This window comes from Periplaneta americana, chromosome 14 (assembly GCF_040183065.1).
Source record: "Periplaneta americana isolate PAMFEO1 chromosome 14, P.americana_PAMFEO1_priV1, whole genome shotgun sequence".
Classification (NCBI taxonomy): Eukaryota; Metazoa; Arthropoda; class Insecta; order Blattodea; family Blattidae; genus Periplaneta; species Periplaneta americana.
The window spans coordinates 66,847,675-66,872,073 of record NC_091130.1 but is presented as its reverse complement, the minus strand read 5'-3'; the positions used below and the strand labels follow the sequence as shown (position 1 = coordinate 66,872,073).

Sequence of the window (24,399 nt, the reverse complement as noted above, 5' to 3'; positions counted from 1 at the left end):
AATGAATCTCGAATGAAAACCATGATCCATGGAGGAGTATTTCCGGTTAAAGTTCTAGCGGACATGGGTTCAATACTCGAAAGCGAACTTGCGGGTAACACGACCAAAGATTTTCGCTGCTTGCGCGTAGTGTTTATTATCAACTTGAACAAACATGGTCAGTAGTAGAACCCGGATGTTTGGCAAAATGCCTTTTTTTACTGGGAGGAAGTAAATCATTATTTTCATAGATATAAATGTGATTTGGAGTAAATTAAAGTGATGGGGTCAATTTTTATTTTGCCAATTTTAGGTGTTTCTTACTAATAAATGTCTTTTTTTTTTTGTCATTCTAAAGCAATATTTCTTGTTTATTTGCAGTTTTCTAATTAATTGTAATGTTATGTGTATGAAATTTAAATATTTGAAACAATGACTAATTTTACTAACAATAGTAAATAAAAGTAATTTATTTCGGTGCTTAAGCTCGTTTTCATAGAAGTTGTCACATAGCATTTTCAATTATTTGCTTTCATATTTTAAAAAATTACTGTTACAATTTTGGGCTACACGTGCTTATTATTGTAGGAGAAAGAAAATTTTAGTGAGGATTGAGGAACAGTCAGTTATTGTCGGGTGACAGAAGGTATAAGATCGGTTAGCTAGAATGCCTAAATTCAGTAAACCATTGCAAAGTAAACTTCATGCTTACGTTAGTGAATTTGGTGCCCATGTGTTTTCAACCGCTGGAACAGTTTTGTTATGTAAGGTTTGTGAAAAGACAATCACGAAAAAAAGTATTTTATAAGTCAACATATGTCACCTACGAAGTAAATATTTGAGTTATGTTGATATAATTCAAATTTATTGCTATGCCTTTTTCAAAGATTATTGTCTTTTTTTACGTTTTTATTGCCTTTTTTTGGCTGCCTATGTTAACTGTTATAAATGCCTAAACATCCGAGCTCTAGTCAGTAGTAAAAGCATCAATAATAATAATAATAATAATAATAATAATAATAATAATAATAATAATAATAATAATAATAATAATAATAATAATTAATAATAATCTTGAAATAGTCAAGAGTCCCAACATTTATGATTGTATAGTGGATGCATCATGTTTTTCCAAGGGTAGACCACGTAATTTCCATCTCAGTATTAAAATGGATGGCTTCTTCATCCTTTCCTCTGGGGAGATGGAAGTTGATAAGTTTTGGAATATATTTTTATGATACTATTTGCATTTTCGTATAGGCATGTTTATTGTATTATTATTATTATTATTATTATTATTATTATTATTATTATTATTATTATTATTATTATTATTACAGTATATCATAATATGCTTATGCTTCTAATGAATATAGTAGTAGTAGTAGTAGTAGGTTTATTTTGCCTGGCAGAGTTAAGGCCATGAGGCCTTCTCTTCCACTCAACCAGGTTTCAATAATATACATGAAATACAAAATTAGATTACAAAACAACACAAAAGAAAATACCTTAGAAATTACATAAAATATAGTAGAAAAGTACAGTAGTCAAGATCAGTTACATAATATAAAATTACAAATAATCAAGATCGGTTACATAATATATAAAATAAAGTAGAAAATTACACATAATCAAAATCAGTTACATAACATAAGGGGAATATACACATACACACTCACACACACACACTCACACACACTCACTCACACACACACAAACACACAATTTATAAGACCTAAAATGCTCGAGATAAATTCGACGAGCTAAAGTTTCTCTGTATATTTTATAATTTAAGTTACAATTATTAGCAAAATAATAAATAAATAAATAAATTCACTTGAGATATATTACACAGTTAATATACTAATAGGAGAATACATATGGGTTACAAGACATAAAATGTTGATTAGCAAAGTCGTACTAAATGGCATACAAATACAAATGATTAAGTAATATATCAAGATAATAAAAGAAAATAAAAAGAAAATAAAAAAGAAGAAGAAGAGAGAGGAGAAAAAAAATAACGACTTGGTCATTTAAGACTATTTAGAAACTTCCGCAAAAGTCTAGTTCTGTTCATTAAAAACATTTCTAAGTAGAGTGTACTTAAAAGATTTTAGACTCCGACTGCTCCTGAATATAAAAGAGTCCCATGCACGCAAAACCTTATCGGAAACTTATCTGTCTAGACATACCACCTAGACTTACAGCTCACAAAAAGTCGTAAGAGATCGTTGAAATCAGTAATTCCACGTGAAAAAAAAAATAATATTTCTTCATGGTTCTACGTTCATAAAAATGCGTGAGAACAGTTTCTTAAGTCTTTACTTTCATAGCTTGCCGCCATTTCGCTAAGGACAATTGCTCAACTAAAACGAAACAATGATGAAAACTCGACTACATGTTCGCAGTATCGTTTATTTCTGTGTTTACTTTTTTCTCTAGCTTAATTTGAAGAGCGCTACAGTCGGAAAAATTTACCTCAGGGCCGAAAGTCTTAATACTTTTCGCTCATACACGAGGGGATTTGTCTATAGATTTAGGTTTGTACAAACTTACTTCCAAGAAAGTCTCTGCGTGTATGAGGCCCTCAAGACTTTACATCTGCCTGCCATCGACGTAGCTCGTGGTAGCCTACTGTATTTACCCACTGATCCGGAGTTGCGCTCGCGCGTGAGTTCGATTCCTGCTTGGTCTGATTACATGTTTTTTTTTTTCCGAAATTTTCCCCAATTGTAAGGCAAATGTCACGTAATTACAATACATGACTAACCCTCGATCTCGTCTCGTCAAATACTATCACCGTTGACGCTGAATAACATATACTCCGCGTCAGCAGAAAATGCAGCTGAAGGTCAAATTCAATGGCTTCTGCCGGCGCCCCGCGAACCTTAAAATTCCGTGCGCTGTTGCGTAGCACACACGTAGCGAACGAACAACAAACGAATGCATTCGCTGACTGAATTCGGAACATGTGGATGACCAACGAAGGCGAACCGATCTTGTGGTTTGCCTTCGATAGTGATCCGTCTCTTGTCGGTACATAAAAGGAAGTTCGCATTCGCTGTGGACGGGATGTCACTTGTTCATAGTTCGTTGCAGCAGGGCGCTGCGGTTAGTATAATTTCACCAGCCGGTAGTGGAATGTTAAAACTGGAGTGTATTGAAGAGATTGTCATCAACCTTATTGAATTGTTTAGGAACCCGGATATTTCTGAAACAATACTGGAAATCAGTTGTTTCGACGCTTTGAACAAAGTACGTATACGAACCCCCTGTTGACAGCTGTCGGAGTGTTTGTGCTACCGGTAATATTTCATGAACAGATATTACTTCTCCTCAGTCTGTCTTTCTTGCAAATTTTTGGCTCTATTTCACACAGTAACATTTCGAAGTTTGTTTCTCAAATTTTACAGAAGTTCTGGAACTGCCCGTATTCAATTTGACGTAAATCATTAAGAAAGTCAGTGCCTCTTTATCGATTGCGACTTTCGTAGAGTGGCGTCTGCCACCATAGCCTTTTATTTTTAACTTTCTTCTGGTTAGACTGCCTATGATAAAAACTGCTGCTCTTACTATAATATTAGATTGAGTTTGTAGCGTTTTTGTTTTGCGTGTTGGTATTCCGGTTGCTTGCGTTTATTAATTATTTATTATCATTTTTATTTTAAATTCAATTGTTATGCTTGAGTTTAGACTACATATTGAAGTTTCCGTTTTTGCAGATAGTGAGTGGAGCCGTGGACGCTAGAAAATGGAGAATCAAGTGGAGAAAGTGGAACATTTCCGACATATTCTTCTTTTTTAGTTCAATAGAGGGGCAAAAGCAGCGGAGGCGGCCACAAACATTTGCGCCGTGTATGGGAACAATGCTATCGGAGAGAGTACGACAAGAAAATGGTTTTCTCCTTTTAAGGAGGGTCGTTTTGATATTAGTTACACGTTCAGGAAGACCTTCGGGGTTTGATGAAGACCAATGATCCACGTCAGTGTGCCCGAGAACTGGCAGATGTGATGAATTGTGACCATTCCACCATCATGCGACATTTACTGCCACCAACTGAGACGTCTTGCACACGCAATCCAAAAAAAACGACCAACAATACTGCGTGAAGTGATGCTACTCCACGATAACGTCTGGCCGTACTCTGCTAACCTAACACAAAACACTATCAAGGAGTTGGGTTGGGAAGTCATTCGGCACCCACCTTATTCACCTGATCTAGCGCCCTCAGATTTTCATCTTTTCCGCTTTCTATCGAACAACCTTCAAGGAACTTCCTTTCCGGGTGAAAATGCGTTCCGAACAAGGCTTGACGACTTCTTTAACTCAAAACCACGCGATTTCTACAGGCGTGGAATCGAAGAACTACTCCAGTGTTGTCAGACTGTTGTAAATAGTAAAGGAGAATATATTGTTGATGATTAACTTCTCTCTTATGTGTATCTGATGTGTTCAATAAACTTAGAAAAATTGCTACGTAACTATGTACCAACCTAATACTTATCTTCGGCTGTCATTACATTGCGGATAATAACCGAACGTGAATGTTCTCTGATCATTTGCTGATGATTCATACATTGCTCCGAACACCGAAGCTTTGTTTCGTCATTCCTTCGTTGTTCGTGCGCTACGTGAGTACGCACCTTTCTACAACCTAGCTCACGCACGTCTTGAATCAGCAGAGATTACCTACTTACTTACTGGCTTTTAAGGAACCCGGAGGTTCATTGCCGCCCTCACATAAGCCCGCCATTGGTCCCTATCCTGAGAAAGATTAATCCAGTCTCTGCCATCATATCCCACCTCCCTCAAATCCATTTTAATATTATCTTCCCACCTACGTCTCAGCCTTACGCGGTGTCAAAAATGGAAGTGCTATTTTATGCGTTAAGGAAAACATCAGTCTTTTACAGATATCCGTATTGGAAGCAGTAGGAGTAGTGTTAATTGTACAGAGTCATTGCTCTTTAAATTCGTGTTTATTGTATTAATTGTTTTATTAGTTTTCATAATGAGTATATTTCTTCAAGAACGGTTGTATTGTACAGGGGATTAATTTTATGCAGGCATAACTTACGTAATTTTGCAATACATTTTGAAGATTATTTCAGATAAGTTGTAGTATATTCAATTGAATGGTTTTATTATTTTCAGTCTGTGACTTATCATACAATATATAAGAAGTAGTTCCTTTATATTACATATTTTACTATTTGTATTAACGTTTTCATCGCGCCTGCGACATCATCAGATACGTTCTTATATTATCCAATATGTTAACCTCATTTTCATTGTGCACAAGCACAGTGAATATCAAATATTAATAAAACAAGGTTAAGAGTTTAAAAAATACAAAGTAAAAAACATTTTAAAATATATGCTATGAGCTACAGAATCGTCTGCAGGATACCAAAGTCACGTGACTTACGTTTTCAATGTTGATATCCTGCGCAGTAGACCAGGCGCGCTCTATCTATACTTACTCTATGGTCGTTTTCCACTTTAACACGAGGTTTACACACTTGTGACAATAAAGTGACGTATTGTTGAAGTCGTGAAATTGCTGGGACGACAATGCCAGGGTTGCCAGATTTTAGAGCTACCAAGGGTGATATGAATATGGGCAGAGTTGACATTTTCATGACTGTACAAAAATTTTATCTTTATATGCAGTTGAAGAAATTAATAAGAATCTCAGAAATGCAAATAATAAAAAAGAGCATATTGTAGGTATATGTTTCCAAGTATAAAATATTTATCTGGCTGTAAGTTACATCACGTTTCTCTGGCATCTTTCAGAAGGGCTTGTAGCAATAATATGTAATGCCAATGTTAGGGGCCTAATGACTTAATAATAGTTCCGCCTCATAGATTTATAGGGTAGAATCCAAGAAAGTGTCGCTGTTTTCCCGCTCAATAAGTTGGATGACGAAATAAGCCTATATGACGTCACGTATGTCCGCACATTACATTGCAAGCACGAAAAACTGTTTTAATAAAAATGGGGCAACTTACCTCAATAAGATTAATAGGATACTAAAGGGAGTAGTGTAGTGAATCGATTTAACATACTGTGTGTATAGTAACACAATTATTGATAGTGGATAAGTGTAGTAACGCCTTCATTAGAATTTATCATATTAATTCCTTGTACAATATTAAGTTAATTAATTCATTATCTATTTGCCATATTAACTGTAATAACTGTCAACAGCAAACTAATGAATTCAGTTCTATTAGGCCTATAATAATAAAGTCATATGTTTAAGTATTTGATGTTCATTATGCATACATGTAGTTTTTAAGGATTTGTTCATCAACGAATTCGTAGCGTAATGGCTATGATAGTGATTCACTACATGAAATGTCCTTGGATCGAATCCAGGCGTATTTAAAGGCAAGCAGGTATTCTAATTTAATATAAAGTAGTTAGTAAAATAAAGTAGAGGGAGAAGAGAGAAGTAGAGGAAAATATGTGAGAAAGGGAGAGCAGTGAAATGGTGTAGGGTAGGGTGTAGAGGAGGTAGCTCCCGATTAACTTCATATTTTGAAGTATACTCTCATCGTGCATGACGTCATATATCGCGTCATCGATCTCCTATTGGTCTGGGAAAACGACTGATTTTTGGATTTTACAATTTATTATTAACTAGCCGTACCCGTGCGCTCCACTGCACCTGTTAGAAATAAATATAAAGTAATTACATAATTAAAATAGGACGTTTGATCCAGGGAACATTCGTGTTTGATAGAAGGATAAATCGTTTAATATGTTATTTAATTTAAATTGTATTTAAATAATTAAAATGCGGTCATTTTGGTCCAAAGAGCAATCATTTGATGCAATGACAATTCCTTTAACATGTTTCTTAATTGTTATTACATGCAACCATGGTTTAATGAAGATTGACATATCATTTAGTTTTAATGTGTATACCTTATATTACTTGCTATATGTTTCAGAAGTTACTGTAATAACATTGTAGAAATTATGTCCATCTAGAGAAACTACACTTTCCAATGGTGAAATAATAATTAAACAATTAATAGGCTTCCGATATTACTTCATACAAACACAGAAACATTCTCTTAGCCTATGTTCAATAGCTTTCGATTGTTGTTGTCCAAGGCCCCTTATAGATGAAGTCATTTGTTTTTATTTCAGTACAGCGCCTTAGATGGCGTTGTTATTGTAATTTTAAAACTCATTTATCTCATTAAATATCAGTCCTACCAAAATTTTGTATAGAATAAAACTTATCGAAAATTATTTTTAAAGAAACTTTTGTTATGTAATATTTTTCATGAAAATCAATAATAAGCGAGATATTTCGATTTATTTAATTCAGGCCCCCTTATAACTCCCCTTTTAAATAAAATATTTTGAATGACATATAGCCTAAAATCTAAGTTACAACGAACTTAATTTATATTCCAATTTTCATATAAATCGGTTCAGCCATTATCGCGTGAAAAGGTAACAAACATACAGACAGACAGACAGACAGACATACAAACAAAAATGTCAAAAAAGCGATTTTCGGTTTCAGGATGGTTAATTATACATGTTAACACCAATTATTTTTGGAAAATCGAAAATTACCAGAAAAATTTTGGCTACAGATTTATTATTAGTATAGATGATAAAGCACAACTTCTAAAATATGGCAACACATGTGACAAAATATTTAAATTTTCATATTTATTAAATGATAACAATGACATAAAATTTATTGATACCTAAATTCATATTTATTTTGTGCCTTGGCATATTACTGCTCCAAACCCATAATTTAACATGCAGTAGGTATACATTTTCAGAGCTTATATACATTATTTATCACTGGATTTTAACATTTTCAAAAAGCTTTTTTCTCTATTCTCTGTGCCATGTAGTTCCGATATTTAAATGTTTAAAAATAATATATTCACTTCATTCGCTATCACAAACCTTACACTTGCCAAAGCATTTTTCTTTTACCATGTGCAAACCAACATTGTTAAGAAATTTAATTTAAATGTAATGTAATTATTTTGATCTAGAAGGAAATAGTTAGGCCTATCTACTAGTCTGGCCTAACGAGAAAATTATACAAGTGATGTTAATTTTCTAAAGGAGGGAAATTTAAATTTAATGTAATTATTTAGATCTAGAAGGAAATAGTTATCTACTAGTTAGGTCTAACGATAAAATTGTACAAGTGATGTTAATTTTCTAAGGAGGGAGTTTTTGCATCCTGTCTCGAATCGAAACAAGACTCGGCATTTTCATATGCTAGTGCATTATGATTTCATATTTAATAGGCTAGAAACAAAACTGAATTTATATGAACACCTGCGACAATGAAGTCACTTGTGTAAATTTTCATTTCAACGAGGTTTACTGCAACAACCAAGCTTACAAGTAGCACCAGACACATCACGTGATGTCGAGAGATCGTTTTGGGCATTAATTAAACTAATTTTGAGCCAGTGTTGCCAGGTTCAGGGATTTATCCCTCGGCATAGGGATTTTTTTGTGATTGAGGGATTTTTTGACAGAATGACACAAAATGTAGGGATTTTCACACCTTTTCAATTTTTCCATTTTTTTATATTTTTCAAAATATCTTTATTTTTCAGATATAAAATGAGTTCCTTAATTTTTATTAAAAGCACATAAAAGTGATTTAACACTGAAAACTCGCTTAATCTATGGTTGATCAACAATGAGTTTTTATAACATGTAATTTTAATAAAGGTTGAGTGATTGAGATAGAAACGACCAATGAGATTTATGTTTTTCTTTTTTAATTTTATTGCTTGTTGGCTGCCATTTGTCGTTTACGTCTCCACGCTTTATATTCAAATCAATTCAGTATCAGTACTTCAGTAGAGAGTAGACTGTTGAGTACGTTAGGAATATACTGTAGTTTCAGTTCTTGTGTTAACAGCCGGGGAAAAATGTGCATATGACCACTTGTTTTAAATTTATATTTTTTAAGTGTCTGTTTATTTTCTTAGTTTTAAATTACTGATATTTTTAAGCGTGTGTTTATTTTATTTGTACAATGAGTGATCCTCAAAAAGAACCGTCCACGCCGAAAAAAACCTGAATTCAGGAAAGAGTTATCTAAAACTGAGAAATCTTGGAGGAAACAATCATTCATTGAATCCTGATGGGAGGAACCTCATTTTAAAGGTCGGTTGGCTAAATCTAATGATCCCTATAAAGTAAAATGTTTGTGTTGCAAAAAGGAACTAGCGACCAGAAAGAGTGAATTAGAAAGACAAAGATCCACGCCCTCGCATAAAAAATGCATTATAGTTGAAAAATGTCCCCAGAATTACCAGTGTTTTTAAAAGAAAGCCGTCTGATGACAAAGTAAAAGTTGAAAAACTTAAGATAGTGTTTGATATTATAGAACATGATAGTTTTAATTCCAGGAACCATATTGTAGAACCAAAGTAGTGCTTCACTCGACTACACTATAACACAGGGATTGAAACTTAAGAGAACGAAAGTGCATTGTCTCGTAACCAATGTAGTTGATAGGCAGGTTGCCAGATGTCCCGATTTTAATATATAAGTCCCGAGTCCCGCAAAAAGTTTCTCCTTTAGAAAATTGTCATTTGTATAATTTTATCGTTACCTAGTAACTATTTTGACCTAGATAATTACAACAAATTTAAATTAATTTTCTAACAATGTAGGTTTTCATATTAAAAAAAGACTAATATTTTGGCAAGTGTAAATTTTGTTGTAACAGCTAATTCGGTGGTGAGTATGATATTTTTAAACATTTAAAAAGAGACGTTCGCCACAAATGCATGGCAAAGAGAAAGGAAAAAAAGCTTGTTGAAAATGCTAAAGTCCAGTAATAAATATGTAGGCAGCTCTGAAAATGTATAGGGCTACAGTACGGTATGTTAAATTATTGATTTGGAGCAGTAATATGCTAAGGCACAAAATGAATACGAATTCAGGTATCAGTAAATTTTATGTCATTGTTATCAATTAATACACATTGAAATATATATATTTTGTTTACATCTGGTGCCATATTTTTTGGAATTTGTGCTTTACAATTAATAAAAACAGCTGGGGAAGTCTCTGAGACAGAAGTACTATTAAGTCATTAAGTTAATAATTTTGCATAACATATTATTGACACAAACCCTTCAGAAAGACGAGAGAGAAACGTGATGTAACTTACAGTCAGATGAATATTGTTTTGTACTTGGAAACATGTATCTACAATAGGTTCTTTTTATTAAAATTTCGATTTTAAGATTCATATTAGTTTCTTCTACTGTTTTGGCCTAGGGATATTTTTATTCCTTTTTTTAGTCATAAAAATTTCAACTCTGCCCATATTCATATCATTCCTTCTTTAAGAGAAAACGTAAGTACTGTACCCTATATTATGGTAGAAAAAGAATGTCCCTCCTCGGTAGATCTAAAATCTGGCAACCCTGTTGGTAGGGCTATAGAAGATATAACCACAGTCTATTATATACAGTCACGAAGCTTGAATTTTGAGGGTGCTACAAACAATAGACTGTGACGGTTCTATTTTGCATTGCCTGTAATGAGGCGGTAGATCTAAAATCTGGCAACCCTGTTGGTAGGGCTATAGAAGATATAACCGCAGTCTATTATATACAGTCACGAAGCTTGAATTTTGAGGGTGCTACAAACAATAGACTGTGACGGTTCTATTTTGCATTGCCTGTAATGAGGCGGTAGATCTAAAATCTGGCAACCCTGTTGGTAGGGCTATAGAAGATATAACCGCAGTCTATTATATACAGTCACGAAGCTTGAGTTTTGAGGGTGCTAGAAACAATAGACTGTGACGGTTCTATTTTGCATTGCCTGTAATGAGGCGATATTAGCGATCCTAGTGGTGAGCAACTATCTAATGTTTGCATATTTACTACTTATTGAGCTTCGCGACTGTATATACTAGACTGTGATATAATGATGCAACTTTTAAAAGGGAAAGTTTTTTTTCTTGTCGATGAAAGTTCAGACCTAGGGAATGATAAGAATTTGTGTATTCTCACCAAGCCTTAGTGATGATGGGCATACTATAAAATAATATATTCCTCTTAGATTACGTCAAAATTAAGGATGCTGCTGCTGAAAATATGTTCACTGTGTTCGAGCATTGCCTTTCAAAGTATGGTTTGCTGTTCGAAAATGTACTGGTTACTGTAGCGATGATGCCAACGTCATGGTAAAAAAAAAAAAAATTCATTTGTATCTCGTCTTGTGCAACGAAATTCCAATGCGAAAGGTACATAAAGTGCGCCAATTTAACATAGCGGAGATAGGGACCTACAGATATCTACATTCTCCCCTTAAGAACAAATTCCAATGCGAAAGGTGGATTCCATTGAATAGTGACTATATTGCTATTTAAAGGCATGTAATTATTGACTGAAAATTTTATCGATGTAATGACATGTGCATGGAGGTGAATAATATTGCTCATTCTTGTCTTGTTCATTTTATTTTCCTTTTGTTCGATTTTGTGAGCATAAAGTTTTGTTTCCTTTTCTTGCAGACCTATAGATTTGTCATTAATGTAAGGACAGATAGAAACAGTACAATAAATGTTACAAAAAGATAAATGTGAAGGGTTTTAAGTTCTCTCTTATTCAGAATCAGTGTAAAATAAATCCATTTAATAAAGCTTAGATTTTTAAGTTATATATTTTTAATGATATATTTATCTACATATTTTGCCTATTTTGGTTAAATATTTATGTACATGGGCCTAGGTACTATTTCCCACTTTTTCTTTCATACATAAAATTCGGACTCTAGGTAGATGATACAAGAGTGAGACATGAAGGATAAGTATAGTTTAAAAAGTTTGTCTCTAGCAACAAGGGGAGAGGGGGACTACTACAAATTGGTTGGACATACAGTTAGCAGCCCCTGTATTTCGACCTGGATTATTTGTATTGAAAACTGGTAAATCTTATACGTATAATAAAAAATGAGTTATCTCCGGATAGTTTTCAAGTTAGGGAAGTGAAGTGGAACTCTTCTTCTCCCACAAGAATTGATCGAAAGTAGGCCTAATGATTTTGTTGGTTAGCGATACTTAGTTTGAATTCACATTAAATTAAATATTACACAGATTTCGGATCTTATTACAAATGGCCTTTACAGCTGTTACGTATTCTGATTAACATACTATAAAAATATTCTTCACCTGGCACATCGAATAAATATAAAACAATTGAAAACTATTTCGGTGCAGTACTACCAATTACTGTCTTACCTTTTCCATGACTCTGTCGAAGCTTTTAGAGCAAAGCAATTGCTTAAAAACTTTTTCCGCCAATTTCACTCCATTTCCTGACATCTTGGTTTTCAAACCTCAAGACTTACTGCTTTCACCAGTTCGTACTAATACATGGAACTTTTATTTCCCTTTCTGCTTTTATAATATGGTTTGCTAAGTCGTAGAGTTGTCTATTCTGCTTACACTCTTGCTGCCCTCTGTAGTGTAACACCTCAACAAGTGATCATCGGTAATCGGTATTCATTTGTTTTAGTTTGATATCATTGGCACGGTGAAACCAAATTGCACCAGTATTGCCAACTTTAGCGATAAGTCGCTAGATCTAGTGGTTTTGAGAGTGTGTCTAACGAAAAAATTACTAACGTTTTTTCAGGAGTTAATCATTTGGCGACAAAGTTAGACAAAGTTAGCGATTCTTACGTTTTTTTCATTTTAACTGTTTTAATAAGATGTATTTGGAAACATTAATAGGCTTATTGTAATTTGACATTTTTAATATTATTATTGAGAAAATATGTTCCCTTTTTTTCTTTGTACCGAGGAGGGACCCGAAGACTTGCACTGCAACCTGAGGCTTATTGTGCTTACCACTCCTATTCTTGTGTATGATTTGTTAGCCGAACGGCCGCGCTCTTGTACAAGTACAGCACTCCGCACCGTGAACTTAACCAGGGCTATTGTATGAATGATGATATGTCAATTAATTATGACGAAATAAGTTCGAGATCCAACGTCGAAAATTACCCAGCAATTCTGCTTCAATTGGTTGTGGGAAGCCCCCGGAAAAAAACCCAAACAAGTAATTTGTCCCAACCAGGATTTGAACTCGGGCCCCCTCGTTTCATAGCCAGACGTGCTGGTGGACAAATATTTTCCTTAGTACAATTAAAAAAAAAACTTTATAAGAACAAACCTGCACTACGTATTTTGACATCTTGGGTAATCCCCCGCATTATTTTTCTTTTGGCGAATTCTTGCCGTTGTTGAGTGGTGCAGTAGTTCAACAGTAAATTTTTGGAGTGAGGTACTAGTACAAACCTGGGGTAACTCTAAAGGTAAGCGTTCACTACATCGTATCGCACTCCTCGTAAGAATCGCACGCAACGGATATTTTAAGTGCAGTGCGTTCACTAAAACTGCTCTACCTCATCGCCTCATCGGATTCCCCATCAGATGTTTAAAACATGACGTCGTACGATATTGACATTGCTGAAAACAGAGGAGTTTGAGGTTAGGTCTATTTATTATGAATTAAGAATTTATAATTGCTTCATGCGTCTTAGTTAAAGAGGAAGAAACGAAAGAGATATTGGTTACATAATATATAATTATGTAAGACACGACTTGATTGCTATAATGGGAACGCCTCAAATTACATAATTCGTCACAATTTTCTACAAGCGAAATAAGTTTTTAGTCTGCCATTTTGGCGCGACACTGAACATGGCACAACATAATAGTAACAGTTGAGCAATTAAAATTGATTTATTAAAGGAGGCCATGATCGCACGCATCGGAAAAGTTGCTTATCCGAGAAACGTAGACGGATTTGCCGAGAGCCGATGTGTGCGATACGATGTAGTGAACGCGGTTACATAAAAATTACAGCGAAGATTGTCTTTTTCCGATCCGTGCGATTCGTCCGATGAGTGCGATACGATGTAGTGAACGCTTAAGCTCTCTATGTTTGCTATGGCTGAACTTCCTCTTTCCTATTCGATGACAGTGGAACGTAGTCAGGGTTGCCCAAGAGGAGTAGAAATATTCTATTTCTACTCCTCTTGGGGTTGCCATACGTACTACTATAGTCGTACGCATACGACTATTTTGACTAATAAACGAGGTACACCGCACTGTATGTCGTATGCAACGAGTTAGATACTAACTCTAACTCGTTGGTCGTACGCAATTTTGTACGACTATTTCACTGAGGGGAAAAATAATTGAGATAATGTTGCTTTATAATTAAAATAAAATTGATAGTTAATTCGTCCCTTTTAGACAAGTTTTCTTCATTTATTATGTCCTAGACTAATATGAAAGAAACTTGTTTTAAGAGGGACGGGAATGCTTTGAAAATCGATCTGGTAAGTCATAATTTTTCATTTTAAGCTCTAGATTTCACATATACGGCTCGGTTATACCAAAGTAATACGAGTTTAATTTTCCTTGTTTGTTCGACAAATAGGTTATATATAGATTTATTTTGCGACTATTTATCAATTGCGTGATGACATGAAGGTGATAGGGCCAGCCAAATGACTCCAGCGCCAAAAGTTACCCAGTTGCTCTTAATGGGTTGAGGGAAAACCTGGAAACAACCTCAACCAGATAACTCGTCTCATACTGGATTTGAACGCCGGCCCGCTCGTTTCACAGTCATACATGCTAATAATTACTACACAGCTGTGGACTAGAAATACATTAGGAAGTTGAGAAATATACGACAATTTTATGCTGAAGTACGACAATTTTCATAAGTTAGTACGACGGTTTCGATTCCTTTATCTGGCAACCCTGGTAGAACTTCTGTTCAGCCAGTCTTAATTTAGATTCATGTAGGCCGGAAGTGAAACGTAAATATGCATCAGTATTTCCAGTCTTCAGCAGAACACTTTCACTAAATTTGGTATTTGTAACTCGTTTATCTCCAAAATCTCCAAGGTCTTCCTCGCGTGAGGTATAGCATTAGCAGTTTTGATATGAATTCTGTTCAGTAGTTTTGGTTTCACGGAGGATATGGATGATTTATATCTCTAAAAGTTACGATATATTTTTGCTATTGTCAAACTCACCCCGTCTTTAGATATGCTTTTTTTTACTTGTAAATTGAATTTAGCTACTTTTTAGCTACATTTGACATCTTATTTGGCAACTTTGAGGTGACAATTGTTGACAACACTGAATTGCACGCAAAATGTTTCTTGTAACGAATGTTATTCAAGATATTCAAGAAAATGACAGCAACAGTAAATTTGGACCAACGAACATCTCTTCTCAGCGGTGACCTCAGTAATGGAAAGTACAAGTGGACAGCTTCAAATACTTGGAGCGTACGTAATACTATAAGTCTATAAGCAGTAACATGAACTCCTGCTATGAAGTCAAAAGAAGGATAGCAATGATAAAGGAAGCTTTTAATAGAAAAAGGAGTATCTTGTGCGGACCTCTGAAAAAAGAAATAAGGAAGAGACTGGTGTAATGCTTTGGGTAATTGTGAAACACAGGCACGCCATTTCGGGTGAGAGACATAGGCCAATTTTACACCAATCCTAAACATATTTAGTATAACCTCCACCCCTAAGAGCGCCAGTCCTTATATACCCGTCAGCCAAGGCCATCTGACAAATAAAAGCAATTGACAATAGATATCTCAGTCGTGACAAGCTCATAAAATATCCTGTCAATTGAATAATCGATCTTGCTACGTACAACATAATTATATTATATTATTACCCATTTCAGCGAGTACTGACGATCACTGCAAAATCCGACAATTTGGTCCAGGGAGCATTCTCTTTTGGCACAAGAATGATTTATGTAACATGTTTCTAAATTAGTCTTTCAAATACCGGTACATTCTTTAATTAATCACTGAAAAACAAATGTGAATATAGGAAGTGGAGTGAGTACGAAATTATTATTATTTTTTGGCGCATCATTTTTACGTAAATAACGACAAATAAAAAGGGATTGTTAGCAAGTACGTACACTACGTTTGTCAAATGCGCATCACCATGCTTTTCAAAAGGCACTTTTCAGTGCCCGACACCCCGCTTTTTTTGATCATGTGCTCCACGAAGCCCCGATATCCCGCTTTTTACATTTAATGAAATGTGGATATGGAGAAGGATGTAGATTATGAAATGAATAGACAGAATAGGAAATGAAGCTGTGTTAGAAAGAGTGGGTGACGAAAGAATAATACTGAAAATGATCAGGAAGAGAAAAATGAATTGGCTCGGTCACTGACTGAGAAGAAACTGCCTACTGGCGGATGCACTGGAAGGAATGGTGAACGAGAGAATAGTTCCGGACAGAAGAAGATACCACGTGATAGACGACATTAAGATATAGGGCATTCAGAGCACAAGGGAATCAAGTCCACTTTTGGTCAATTGGGAGATATTTAGTCTGTACATACCTTGTTAGATGAAGTTACTTTCAGAGCATAAAAGAATCATGTCCTCACAATCTTTGCAATGGTGCAGATGTTTAAGATCACACTCACCTTTAATGGGTAATTAACTATACAAAAAACTTTAAGTCTAATTTTCTGAAAAGTTTATTTTTGTGACTTGATTCCCTTGCGCTCTCAGCGCCATATGGATCGTATGCGGAGACTAAGAGGAAGGCAGAAAATAGGAAAGATTGGAGAATGCTTGGTTTGCAGTGAAAAACCTGTCCTTATGCAGAAAACTATGAATGAATATGTCGACATTAACAATAAATAAATTGTACCATGCCAAACAACATTATATCTAATTTTATCAGGGATGTACCGTCTTTACGTGGTTCCGTGCTGCAGCACGCTAACCAATTTCAGAAATAACTGACTTTAGATATTTTTTAACGCTTTAATTATAAACGCGCTTTAATATTGTGTGATTGTTGCTATTTCTTAGTAATTCGCTGTACAATACGATTATTTAGTCCTGACAGTCGCCGGCGATATGTGCCTGGGTCAGGCGAGTCCATTTAGTTACGCCAATGGGTGTTTGGGTTATTCACTCGCTTGCCTTCGGAGCGATCGGATGTCATGCGTGCGGTAGAGCGGTATGGTTCCAGTAAAATTAAGCTGTACTGCATTCCTTTACCGACCACTCGCCCTTATCTCTACTCCGAAACTCTCCCCACCCCTCCTATTACTTCCCCTCTTTCGCGTCGCTGAGCTGTCAGGACTAGATAATCGGTCTGTACGTACAGGTGGAACGTATATGGTGCAGCGCGGATAGCGACTAAAAGGCTGGCTCACAATATACTGGGAACGGAAACGACGAGAACGGAAATAATGTTAAAATAAATGTATGTAAATGTGAGCATTCACAATTAACGAGAAGCTTGCCGGAGCCCTGGAACGGGAGCGTGAAATTTAATTGTGTATGCTCACAATTACAAAATATATTTATTTTAGCAGTATTTCCGTTCTCGGTGTATTGTGAACCAGCCTTTACTTCACAAGTTTGCTGGATTCTCCCTTCCGTCCCTGTCCTAGATCCCGTGAACTTTTTCTCGCTGTAACTCCGTGCGGATAAGTGTTGCAAGCAGTGATGCCCGTTGAGCTTATTTCTGTTTGGATTTTTCTTTTCGTCTCAAGTGCGCAAGTGTTAAAGTCCGTAGAAATGAATTTAGTGGATTCTCTGTTGAAGATACCATTCTCTACTCGGCCTTTTGAAGAAAAAGTTCACACCGAGAAAACGTACACCTAATATTATATTAGTATTGTTCAGACAGGCAAGGGGAGAAAAGCTATTGGTACTTACACAAGGCGTTTTCATAGTGATGTTTATGCGAAATATCCATGGATGTATGGTTGTGAAATTAGAGATGTCCTTTTCTGCTTTCCTTCCTGTTATTCGGAATAATGATTCCTGGTCAAAAATGGCATAAAGGACCTAGGCCATGTCGACCTGGTTGGCGAGTTGGTATAGCGCTGGCCTTCTATGCCCAAGGTTGCGGGTTCGATCCCGGGCCAGGTCGATGGAATTTAAGTGTGCTTAAATGCGACAGGCTCATGTCAGTAGATTTACTGGCATGTAAAAGAACTGCGGGACAAAATTCCGGCACATCCGGCGACGCTGATATAACCTCTGCAGTTGCGAGCGTCGTTAAATAAAACATAACATTCAACCTAGGCCATTTAAATGAACATGCAAATTAACATTTGTCGATTAAGAAACACATGAGTAATGTTCTGAATCTCACTACTTTTAGTGCAGGAAGCATTGGTATACAATTCAGTTCAGCATATAGCGAGTCTTAAACTAAAAAAAAAAAGAGCAAATCGAAAGAAATAGGTAGATTTTATCGAAAATAATAGACTGCATAAAATTTTGTGATGTATTTGAATTGTCATTAAGAGAACATGACGAAACAAAGGTTTCTGAAAACTCTGGAATATTTTTGGAGCTAAATTTATTAGCTAGTGTTGACAGTGCTGTAAAGAATCACATGGAGAGAAGTACCGTCGCTAAATGAATACGTATCGAAAACAACACAAAATGAACTGCTACAATGTATGCTGGATGTCTGCCACAACAAAGTGAGAGAAAAGCTGAAGGACACAATTTGTAGCATTAATGGCAGATGAAACTGTAGATGTGACAGAGCACCAGCAGATTGTTATGTATCGATACGAAATTAATGGAGACATCTATGAAAGGTTTTGGGAATTTTTTGAGCCTGGTGGACAGAGCTTCGTTGAACTATCAGAGTGTCTGCTTATAGAATTAAACAGTCATTTCAAATCAGCACCAAACAAAATCATTGCGCAGACATTTTGATGGCGCTGCTGTCATGAGGGGAATAACAAATGGTGTACAATAAAAGATAATACTATCCTCTGGCACACTATATACAGCTTGATTCAGGAATTTTGGCCCCTGCAAAAAAGTAAGTACTGTAGATAGACTAAGAGCGAGTTACTCATCAGCAGGGAAAGGATTTATATGTAAATACATATTTACTTATAAAGCTAATATAATTTATATTTTGCATTATCTTTATGTTTCACAATGTGTAGGGTTGAAAAATCCTACTTTTATTTTCCATATTTTTCCATATTTTAGAGTTTAGTACATATTTTCGTTAATTTCCATATATTTTCCATATTTCATATAAAACAGTCCATATTATATTAGGTTTAACAATAAAACAAAACAAAATTCCATTAACTTTTAAAAATACATTTCAACAATAGAGATTTAAACACATGTTCAGTAATCCCTTTAACATCAGAGTTATTTGAAAATTAGCAGTCCTATCAACAATGGGAAAGTAAGTTACAAAACTGTATTAATTTAATTTAAAATTTTTAACAGACTTCAGTTGTGCAGCTCAACAGTTAAATGCCAGTCAGAGTACACATAGGTTCAGTTTTGTAAATCATACTATAAAGACGGTAAATATGCCAAAAGTACGTCATTCAGTCAATTTAAAATCAAAACTAACAAGTTACATTTCAGAATTTAAAGAAGATGGTTTATCAACTGACAATAAAATATTATTTTGTAATTTGTGTCAGTGTGCAGTATCATCTACACAAAAGTTCCTGGTGCAACAACACATTACAACTAGTAAACATCAGGCCAACAAACAACTAAATTCCAAGCAGAGACACTTGTTTTTAACACAACCAACAACATCGAATGTAAGATCTGAGTTTAACATCGACCTGTGCCGTTCTCTCATCTCTGCTGATATTCCTCTCTACAAACTAAAGAATAAGGTCTTCAGGGAATTCCTTGAAAAATATACTCAACATACAATCCCGGATGAGTCAACACTTAGGAAGACGTATGCTCCATCCATCTACGATGAGACAATACAGAAGATAAGAGATGAAATTAAAGATAGTTCAATTTGGGTTTCCATTGATGAGACTCCCGACAAAGAAGGTAGACTTGTTGGTAATGTAGTTATCGGTTTGTTAAGTGAACAATATTCTGAACGAATTCTTTTACATTGTGATGTTCTAGAAAAGTGCAATAACAAAACTATAGTTAAACTGTTCAACGAAGCTATGGGTATCCTGTGGCCAAAGGGTATTATGTACGATAATGTGTTATTCTTTATTAGCGATGCTGCCCCTTATATGGTCAAAGCTGGACAAGCATTATCTGTTGTATATCCTAAATTGACTCATTTTACTTGTGTGGCGCATGCATTTCATCGTGTGGCAGAAGTGGTCAGAGACAATTTCCCTAAAGTAGATTTGTTGATTTCATCAGTGAAAAAAGTATTTCTCAAAGCTCCCAGTAGAGTTAACGTGTTGAAAGAAATGTACCCTGAAATTCCATTGCCACCAAAGCCAATTTTAACTAGATGGGGTACATGGCTAGAAGCAGTTGAATATTATGCCGAACATATAGACTCTATTAACAATGTTCTCCTTGCATTGGACTCTGAAGATGCAGTCTCAATTGATACTGCGAAAACAGTTACCTGTGACATAAGTGTGAAGAATGACTTAGCTCACATTCAGCATACATTTTCATGCATCATAAAAACGCTCAAAAGTCTCCAAAATAGGCACCTTTCACTATCTGAAAGTTTTGAAATTATAAATAGTACTGTGGAACAACTGAATCGTGGTAGAGGTAAAGTTGCAGATGCAGTAAGAGCTAAGGTGGACACTGTACTTTCAAAAAACCCTGGATATGAAGAACTACAAAAGGTTGTTGCTGTGATGAGTGGTGAATCAACAGTGAAGATTAACTTGGACTTATCCCCAGCAGACATTGTGAAATTGAATTATGTACCAGTTACTTCTTGTGACGTCGAACGCTCTTTTAGTCAGTATAAATCTATCCTCAGAGACAATAGAAGAAGATTCACTTTTCAGCACTTGAAAGAAATGTTTGTAACCTATTGTTATGGTAACAGACAATAAAAATTGTGTTTTGTTGAAACTACATTGGAAGATAAGGTACGTCCATTATATTTTTTGTTTAGTTTGATTAAAATGTACCAATATTTAACGTACATAGTCATTTTTTTATAATTGTAAGTCCATATTTAATTCCATATTTTGGTAAAAATCCATATTTAATTCCATATTTTGGTAAAAATAACTACATATATATTTACATATTTCATATATTTTTAGTCCATATAAATCCGTTCCCTGCTCATCAGTCATCACTACTGGCGGGCTGGGTCACATAGGTCAGGCCGCGCAGTCATAACACCTAAAGGTACGATCACACGTCGCTACTTTTGCAGCGATGCAGTACAAAAAACTGCGCAACTCTTGTACTGCGACGTGTGAACAACAGTGCAACCCGAAAAGTAGCGGCTGCCGAACCTGCTGCCCGCTACTTTTCCATGCTGCGCGCAACTTAAAAGTAGCGACGTGTGAACAGGGTTCTCAGGGTTGCAGCCGCAGCATTTTTGATATCGGTTTTGTTGAAACTTTTGCTGCGGTTGCAACCAGTGTTACCATCCAAATGTGCCAATGATACTTTTATTGTTTGGATATATTTTAATGTTAAATGTGATGAAAATAAATTATTTGTAACAGTTATTAAATACACAACACAGTCTGAGCATAATTGCTGACGATATAATTCATTTTTTAAATTTTCCGTAGCGTAGTTCCAAACTGGAGGGTTGCCAACATTGATTACGTGAATATACTGTTGGTTATCATTTAAGTATATAGGTGTTTTTAGAAGCTTTATAGTAAAAATAATGTCAATTTCTGAATACTAGATACGACAGAAAAGCAAATAATAGATAAGGAAGCTTTCGCATAAGTTTCTTAATAATGCGAACATAACCACAAAATGTATATTGAGAAGTCAACACTGAGATGGGAACCTGCAGCATGACTGCGGCTGCAAAAGTAGCGCCTTGCGTGTGAACAGACTCGCAACCTCCAGTTGCAACTTTTGCAGCACTCGGGTTGCGCAGCACGAAAAGTAGCGTGCAGCACTCTACTTTTGGCTTACATGTGAACACGACACGCAACTTTTGCAGCTGCAGTATAAAAGTAGCGCTGCAAAAGTAGCGACGTGTGACCGTTCCTTCTTATCATGTCGCGGTAAACTCCGTCTTAAAACACAATATTCTTCCACACGTCCCGGCTAACCACTACGTCTGTTGACTAAACAATGTCATAATGACTTATATTTCTTGAAATGAGTGTCTACCTCAGCTACGAGCAAAGATATTATTTTCATTCTTTCTCTTCCCTGTTCCCCTCCTATGCACGTTTTTTTATTAAATTTCTTCCTTATGACGCAATACACAGCTCGCTCACTAGCCAAACAAGTAAGGACAAGGGCCAAGATCGTTGAATCGAGCTGTATTGTACTCGCCAAATTTAGACGACCCCAGCTCAGAGGAAAGAAGTCAAAGAAGTCACGTCAACATGCTCTCGATGTTTATGTTATGAAGTTGGCCGCGTCCGATAACAGAATTTGTTTATAACAGCGTTGCCAAACATAGACTGCCTCAGCTCGAGTAGAGAGGTCAGCTTATCTTGCCGCAAGAGATAACTACTAACTTCTGTGTTAAAAAAGTCGTAGTTGCCTCAACACAGCGGCTAATTAAGAGTCATAATGTGACAACTCTGCATAACTAACAGGAATGCACCGTATGATTTTGTTATGTTTTAGGTAAGGCACGAGTCAGCAGAGTGGTTTGAGTGAGGTCTAAGATTGCCGAGAACTGTACACTGTTATCTAGATACAGAAAGTTGCTTTACAGAACAAACCAGCAAGAGTGTTCTTCTCCACCCTTCATGATTTCCTGCTCTCTTTTCACGATAGTCTCAGCGTAAGTCAGTTCTGGAGAAAATCTGTGAACATCGCAATTCTGCCGTTCTGCCACTAGATGGAATTTTAAGTCCCGGACAGTGAGTTGTATTTCTGAAAATAGAGAAGCATTTATTGAATGTTTTCTTGAACTTGAGTGTTCATTTTCAAAAAAACACCGTAAAAAAAGCAAGAGGACTAAGACACAACTTGCAAGACAGTGAATTCCCGTTCTGGTTAGATTTCTTTCATAGGTTGATGTTTCATGTTGATATACTCTATAATCAATTGCAGATGAGGAAAACTGATACCGGTACTATAAAAATTAGCCATTCAGTGAAAAACTTCGTGCAGATGGTCGACGGACTGCGTAAGAGCTTGGATACTGCCTTTTCTGAAGACCCACTTGAGAATAAGTGGAAATGATGGTACTCTTAGAGCAGCTGACGCTAAAGAAGTGTGCGATCGCATCACAGTAGAGACGAAGTGTCGGTTTGAGTCAACATCCCAACTTGATGTGTTTAAGCTCTTGGAATCTGAAAATGTTCAAGAATATTCGAGAAACTTCCCAGAACATATTCTAGATTTGGCTTTAATGACTTATCCCATGCTAAATAGAAACAAACTGAAATCAAAGCTTTCATTAATATATGAAAGACCAGAATTTATTCATGGGAGTGGAGCATTACTATTATTTGAGATGCTCTATTCAAACAATCTGGTTGAAGTCTTTGATGAAACTGCAAATTATCCTAAATCGTCACAATTCCTATGACTACGGCAGAACCAGAGCGGTGTTTTTCTTCACTGAAGCGGGTCAAATGCTTTCTAAGGAACACAATGAAACAGAACCAACTCTCAGCACTCTCCATGCTCTCTATAAAGAAGAACTTGGTTTCGATCATCAGACTTCAACACCAAGGTTATCGACTTGTTTGCCACCATGAAAAATCGTCGAGCTGATTTATTACTATAGTCAGAAACTAGTGAGTATGCCTACGCTACCATTATAAGTATGACCATGCAGCATGCTGACCATTAAATCCACGAGCCACCACTGCTTTATTAACAAATTCTTTATTTTGTAATAATCTGCCCCCCTCTCCCAAAATTAAAAATTCTGGCGCTGCCATTGCCAAGAGGTATTTTTGGAACCGATTTATTATTAAAATCCATGTAATTATCCCCTCGTTTCAGCGCACTTCCAAGTAGTCAATGGCCAAATAACTTCTTAAGCATTCACCTCTGTAATTGACGGCCGGGCTGTTACTGTGATATGTGGGAGAATAATATAATATTTAAAGTTTCAAATCACAAAAGCAGTCATAATTATTCCTCCTAATAAATGTCAATTTATGTAATTGTATTAACATAACTACGTACGTTACTACTCAACATCAATTTAAATCCACCGCTGTTCCTTCTACTGTTTTCTAACATAGAAAAAAACTTCTGTTGGCAGCACTTCTGCAATCGCGAAGAGTCAGTACTCAGTAGGCTTGCGCTTGTCCCGAAGCTCGAAATAAGTAGAAAAAATTGTTTCTTTTATGGCGATTTTAGTTGAAATACAAGCTTGACGTAAATATTGTCCCCTTGGATAACTATTCCCTTTCATTACAATACAGAAAACGGTTTC

The 24,399-nt window shown here is 35.8% G+C and overlaps 1 protein-coding gene across 2 annotated transcripts in view; it reads right to left on the bottom strand.

Annotated features, from left to right (window-relative positions):
• The window catches only part of LOC138713391 (acyl-coenzyme A thioesterase 13-like), an 83,561-nt gene extending 71,071 nt beyond the window's left edge, over positions 1 to 12,490 (bottom strand). For both annotated transcript variants that reach the window (XR_011335858.1, XM_069845468.1), the window contains exon 1: positions 12,262 to 12,490. Coding sequence is in view for 1 of the 2 variants with exons in the window: in XM_069845468.1 (XP_069701569.1) it covers positions 12,262 to 12,345 (84 nt within the window). In the remaining variant the exon portion in view is untranslated. The remainder of the gene's footprint in view (positions 1 to 12,261) is intronic.
• Between the last annotated feature and the right edge of the window lie 11,909 nt (positions 12,491 to 24,399).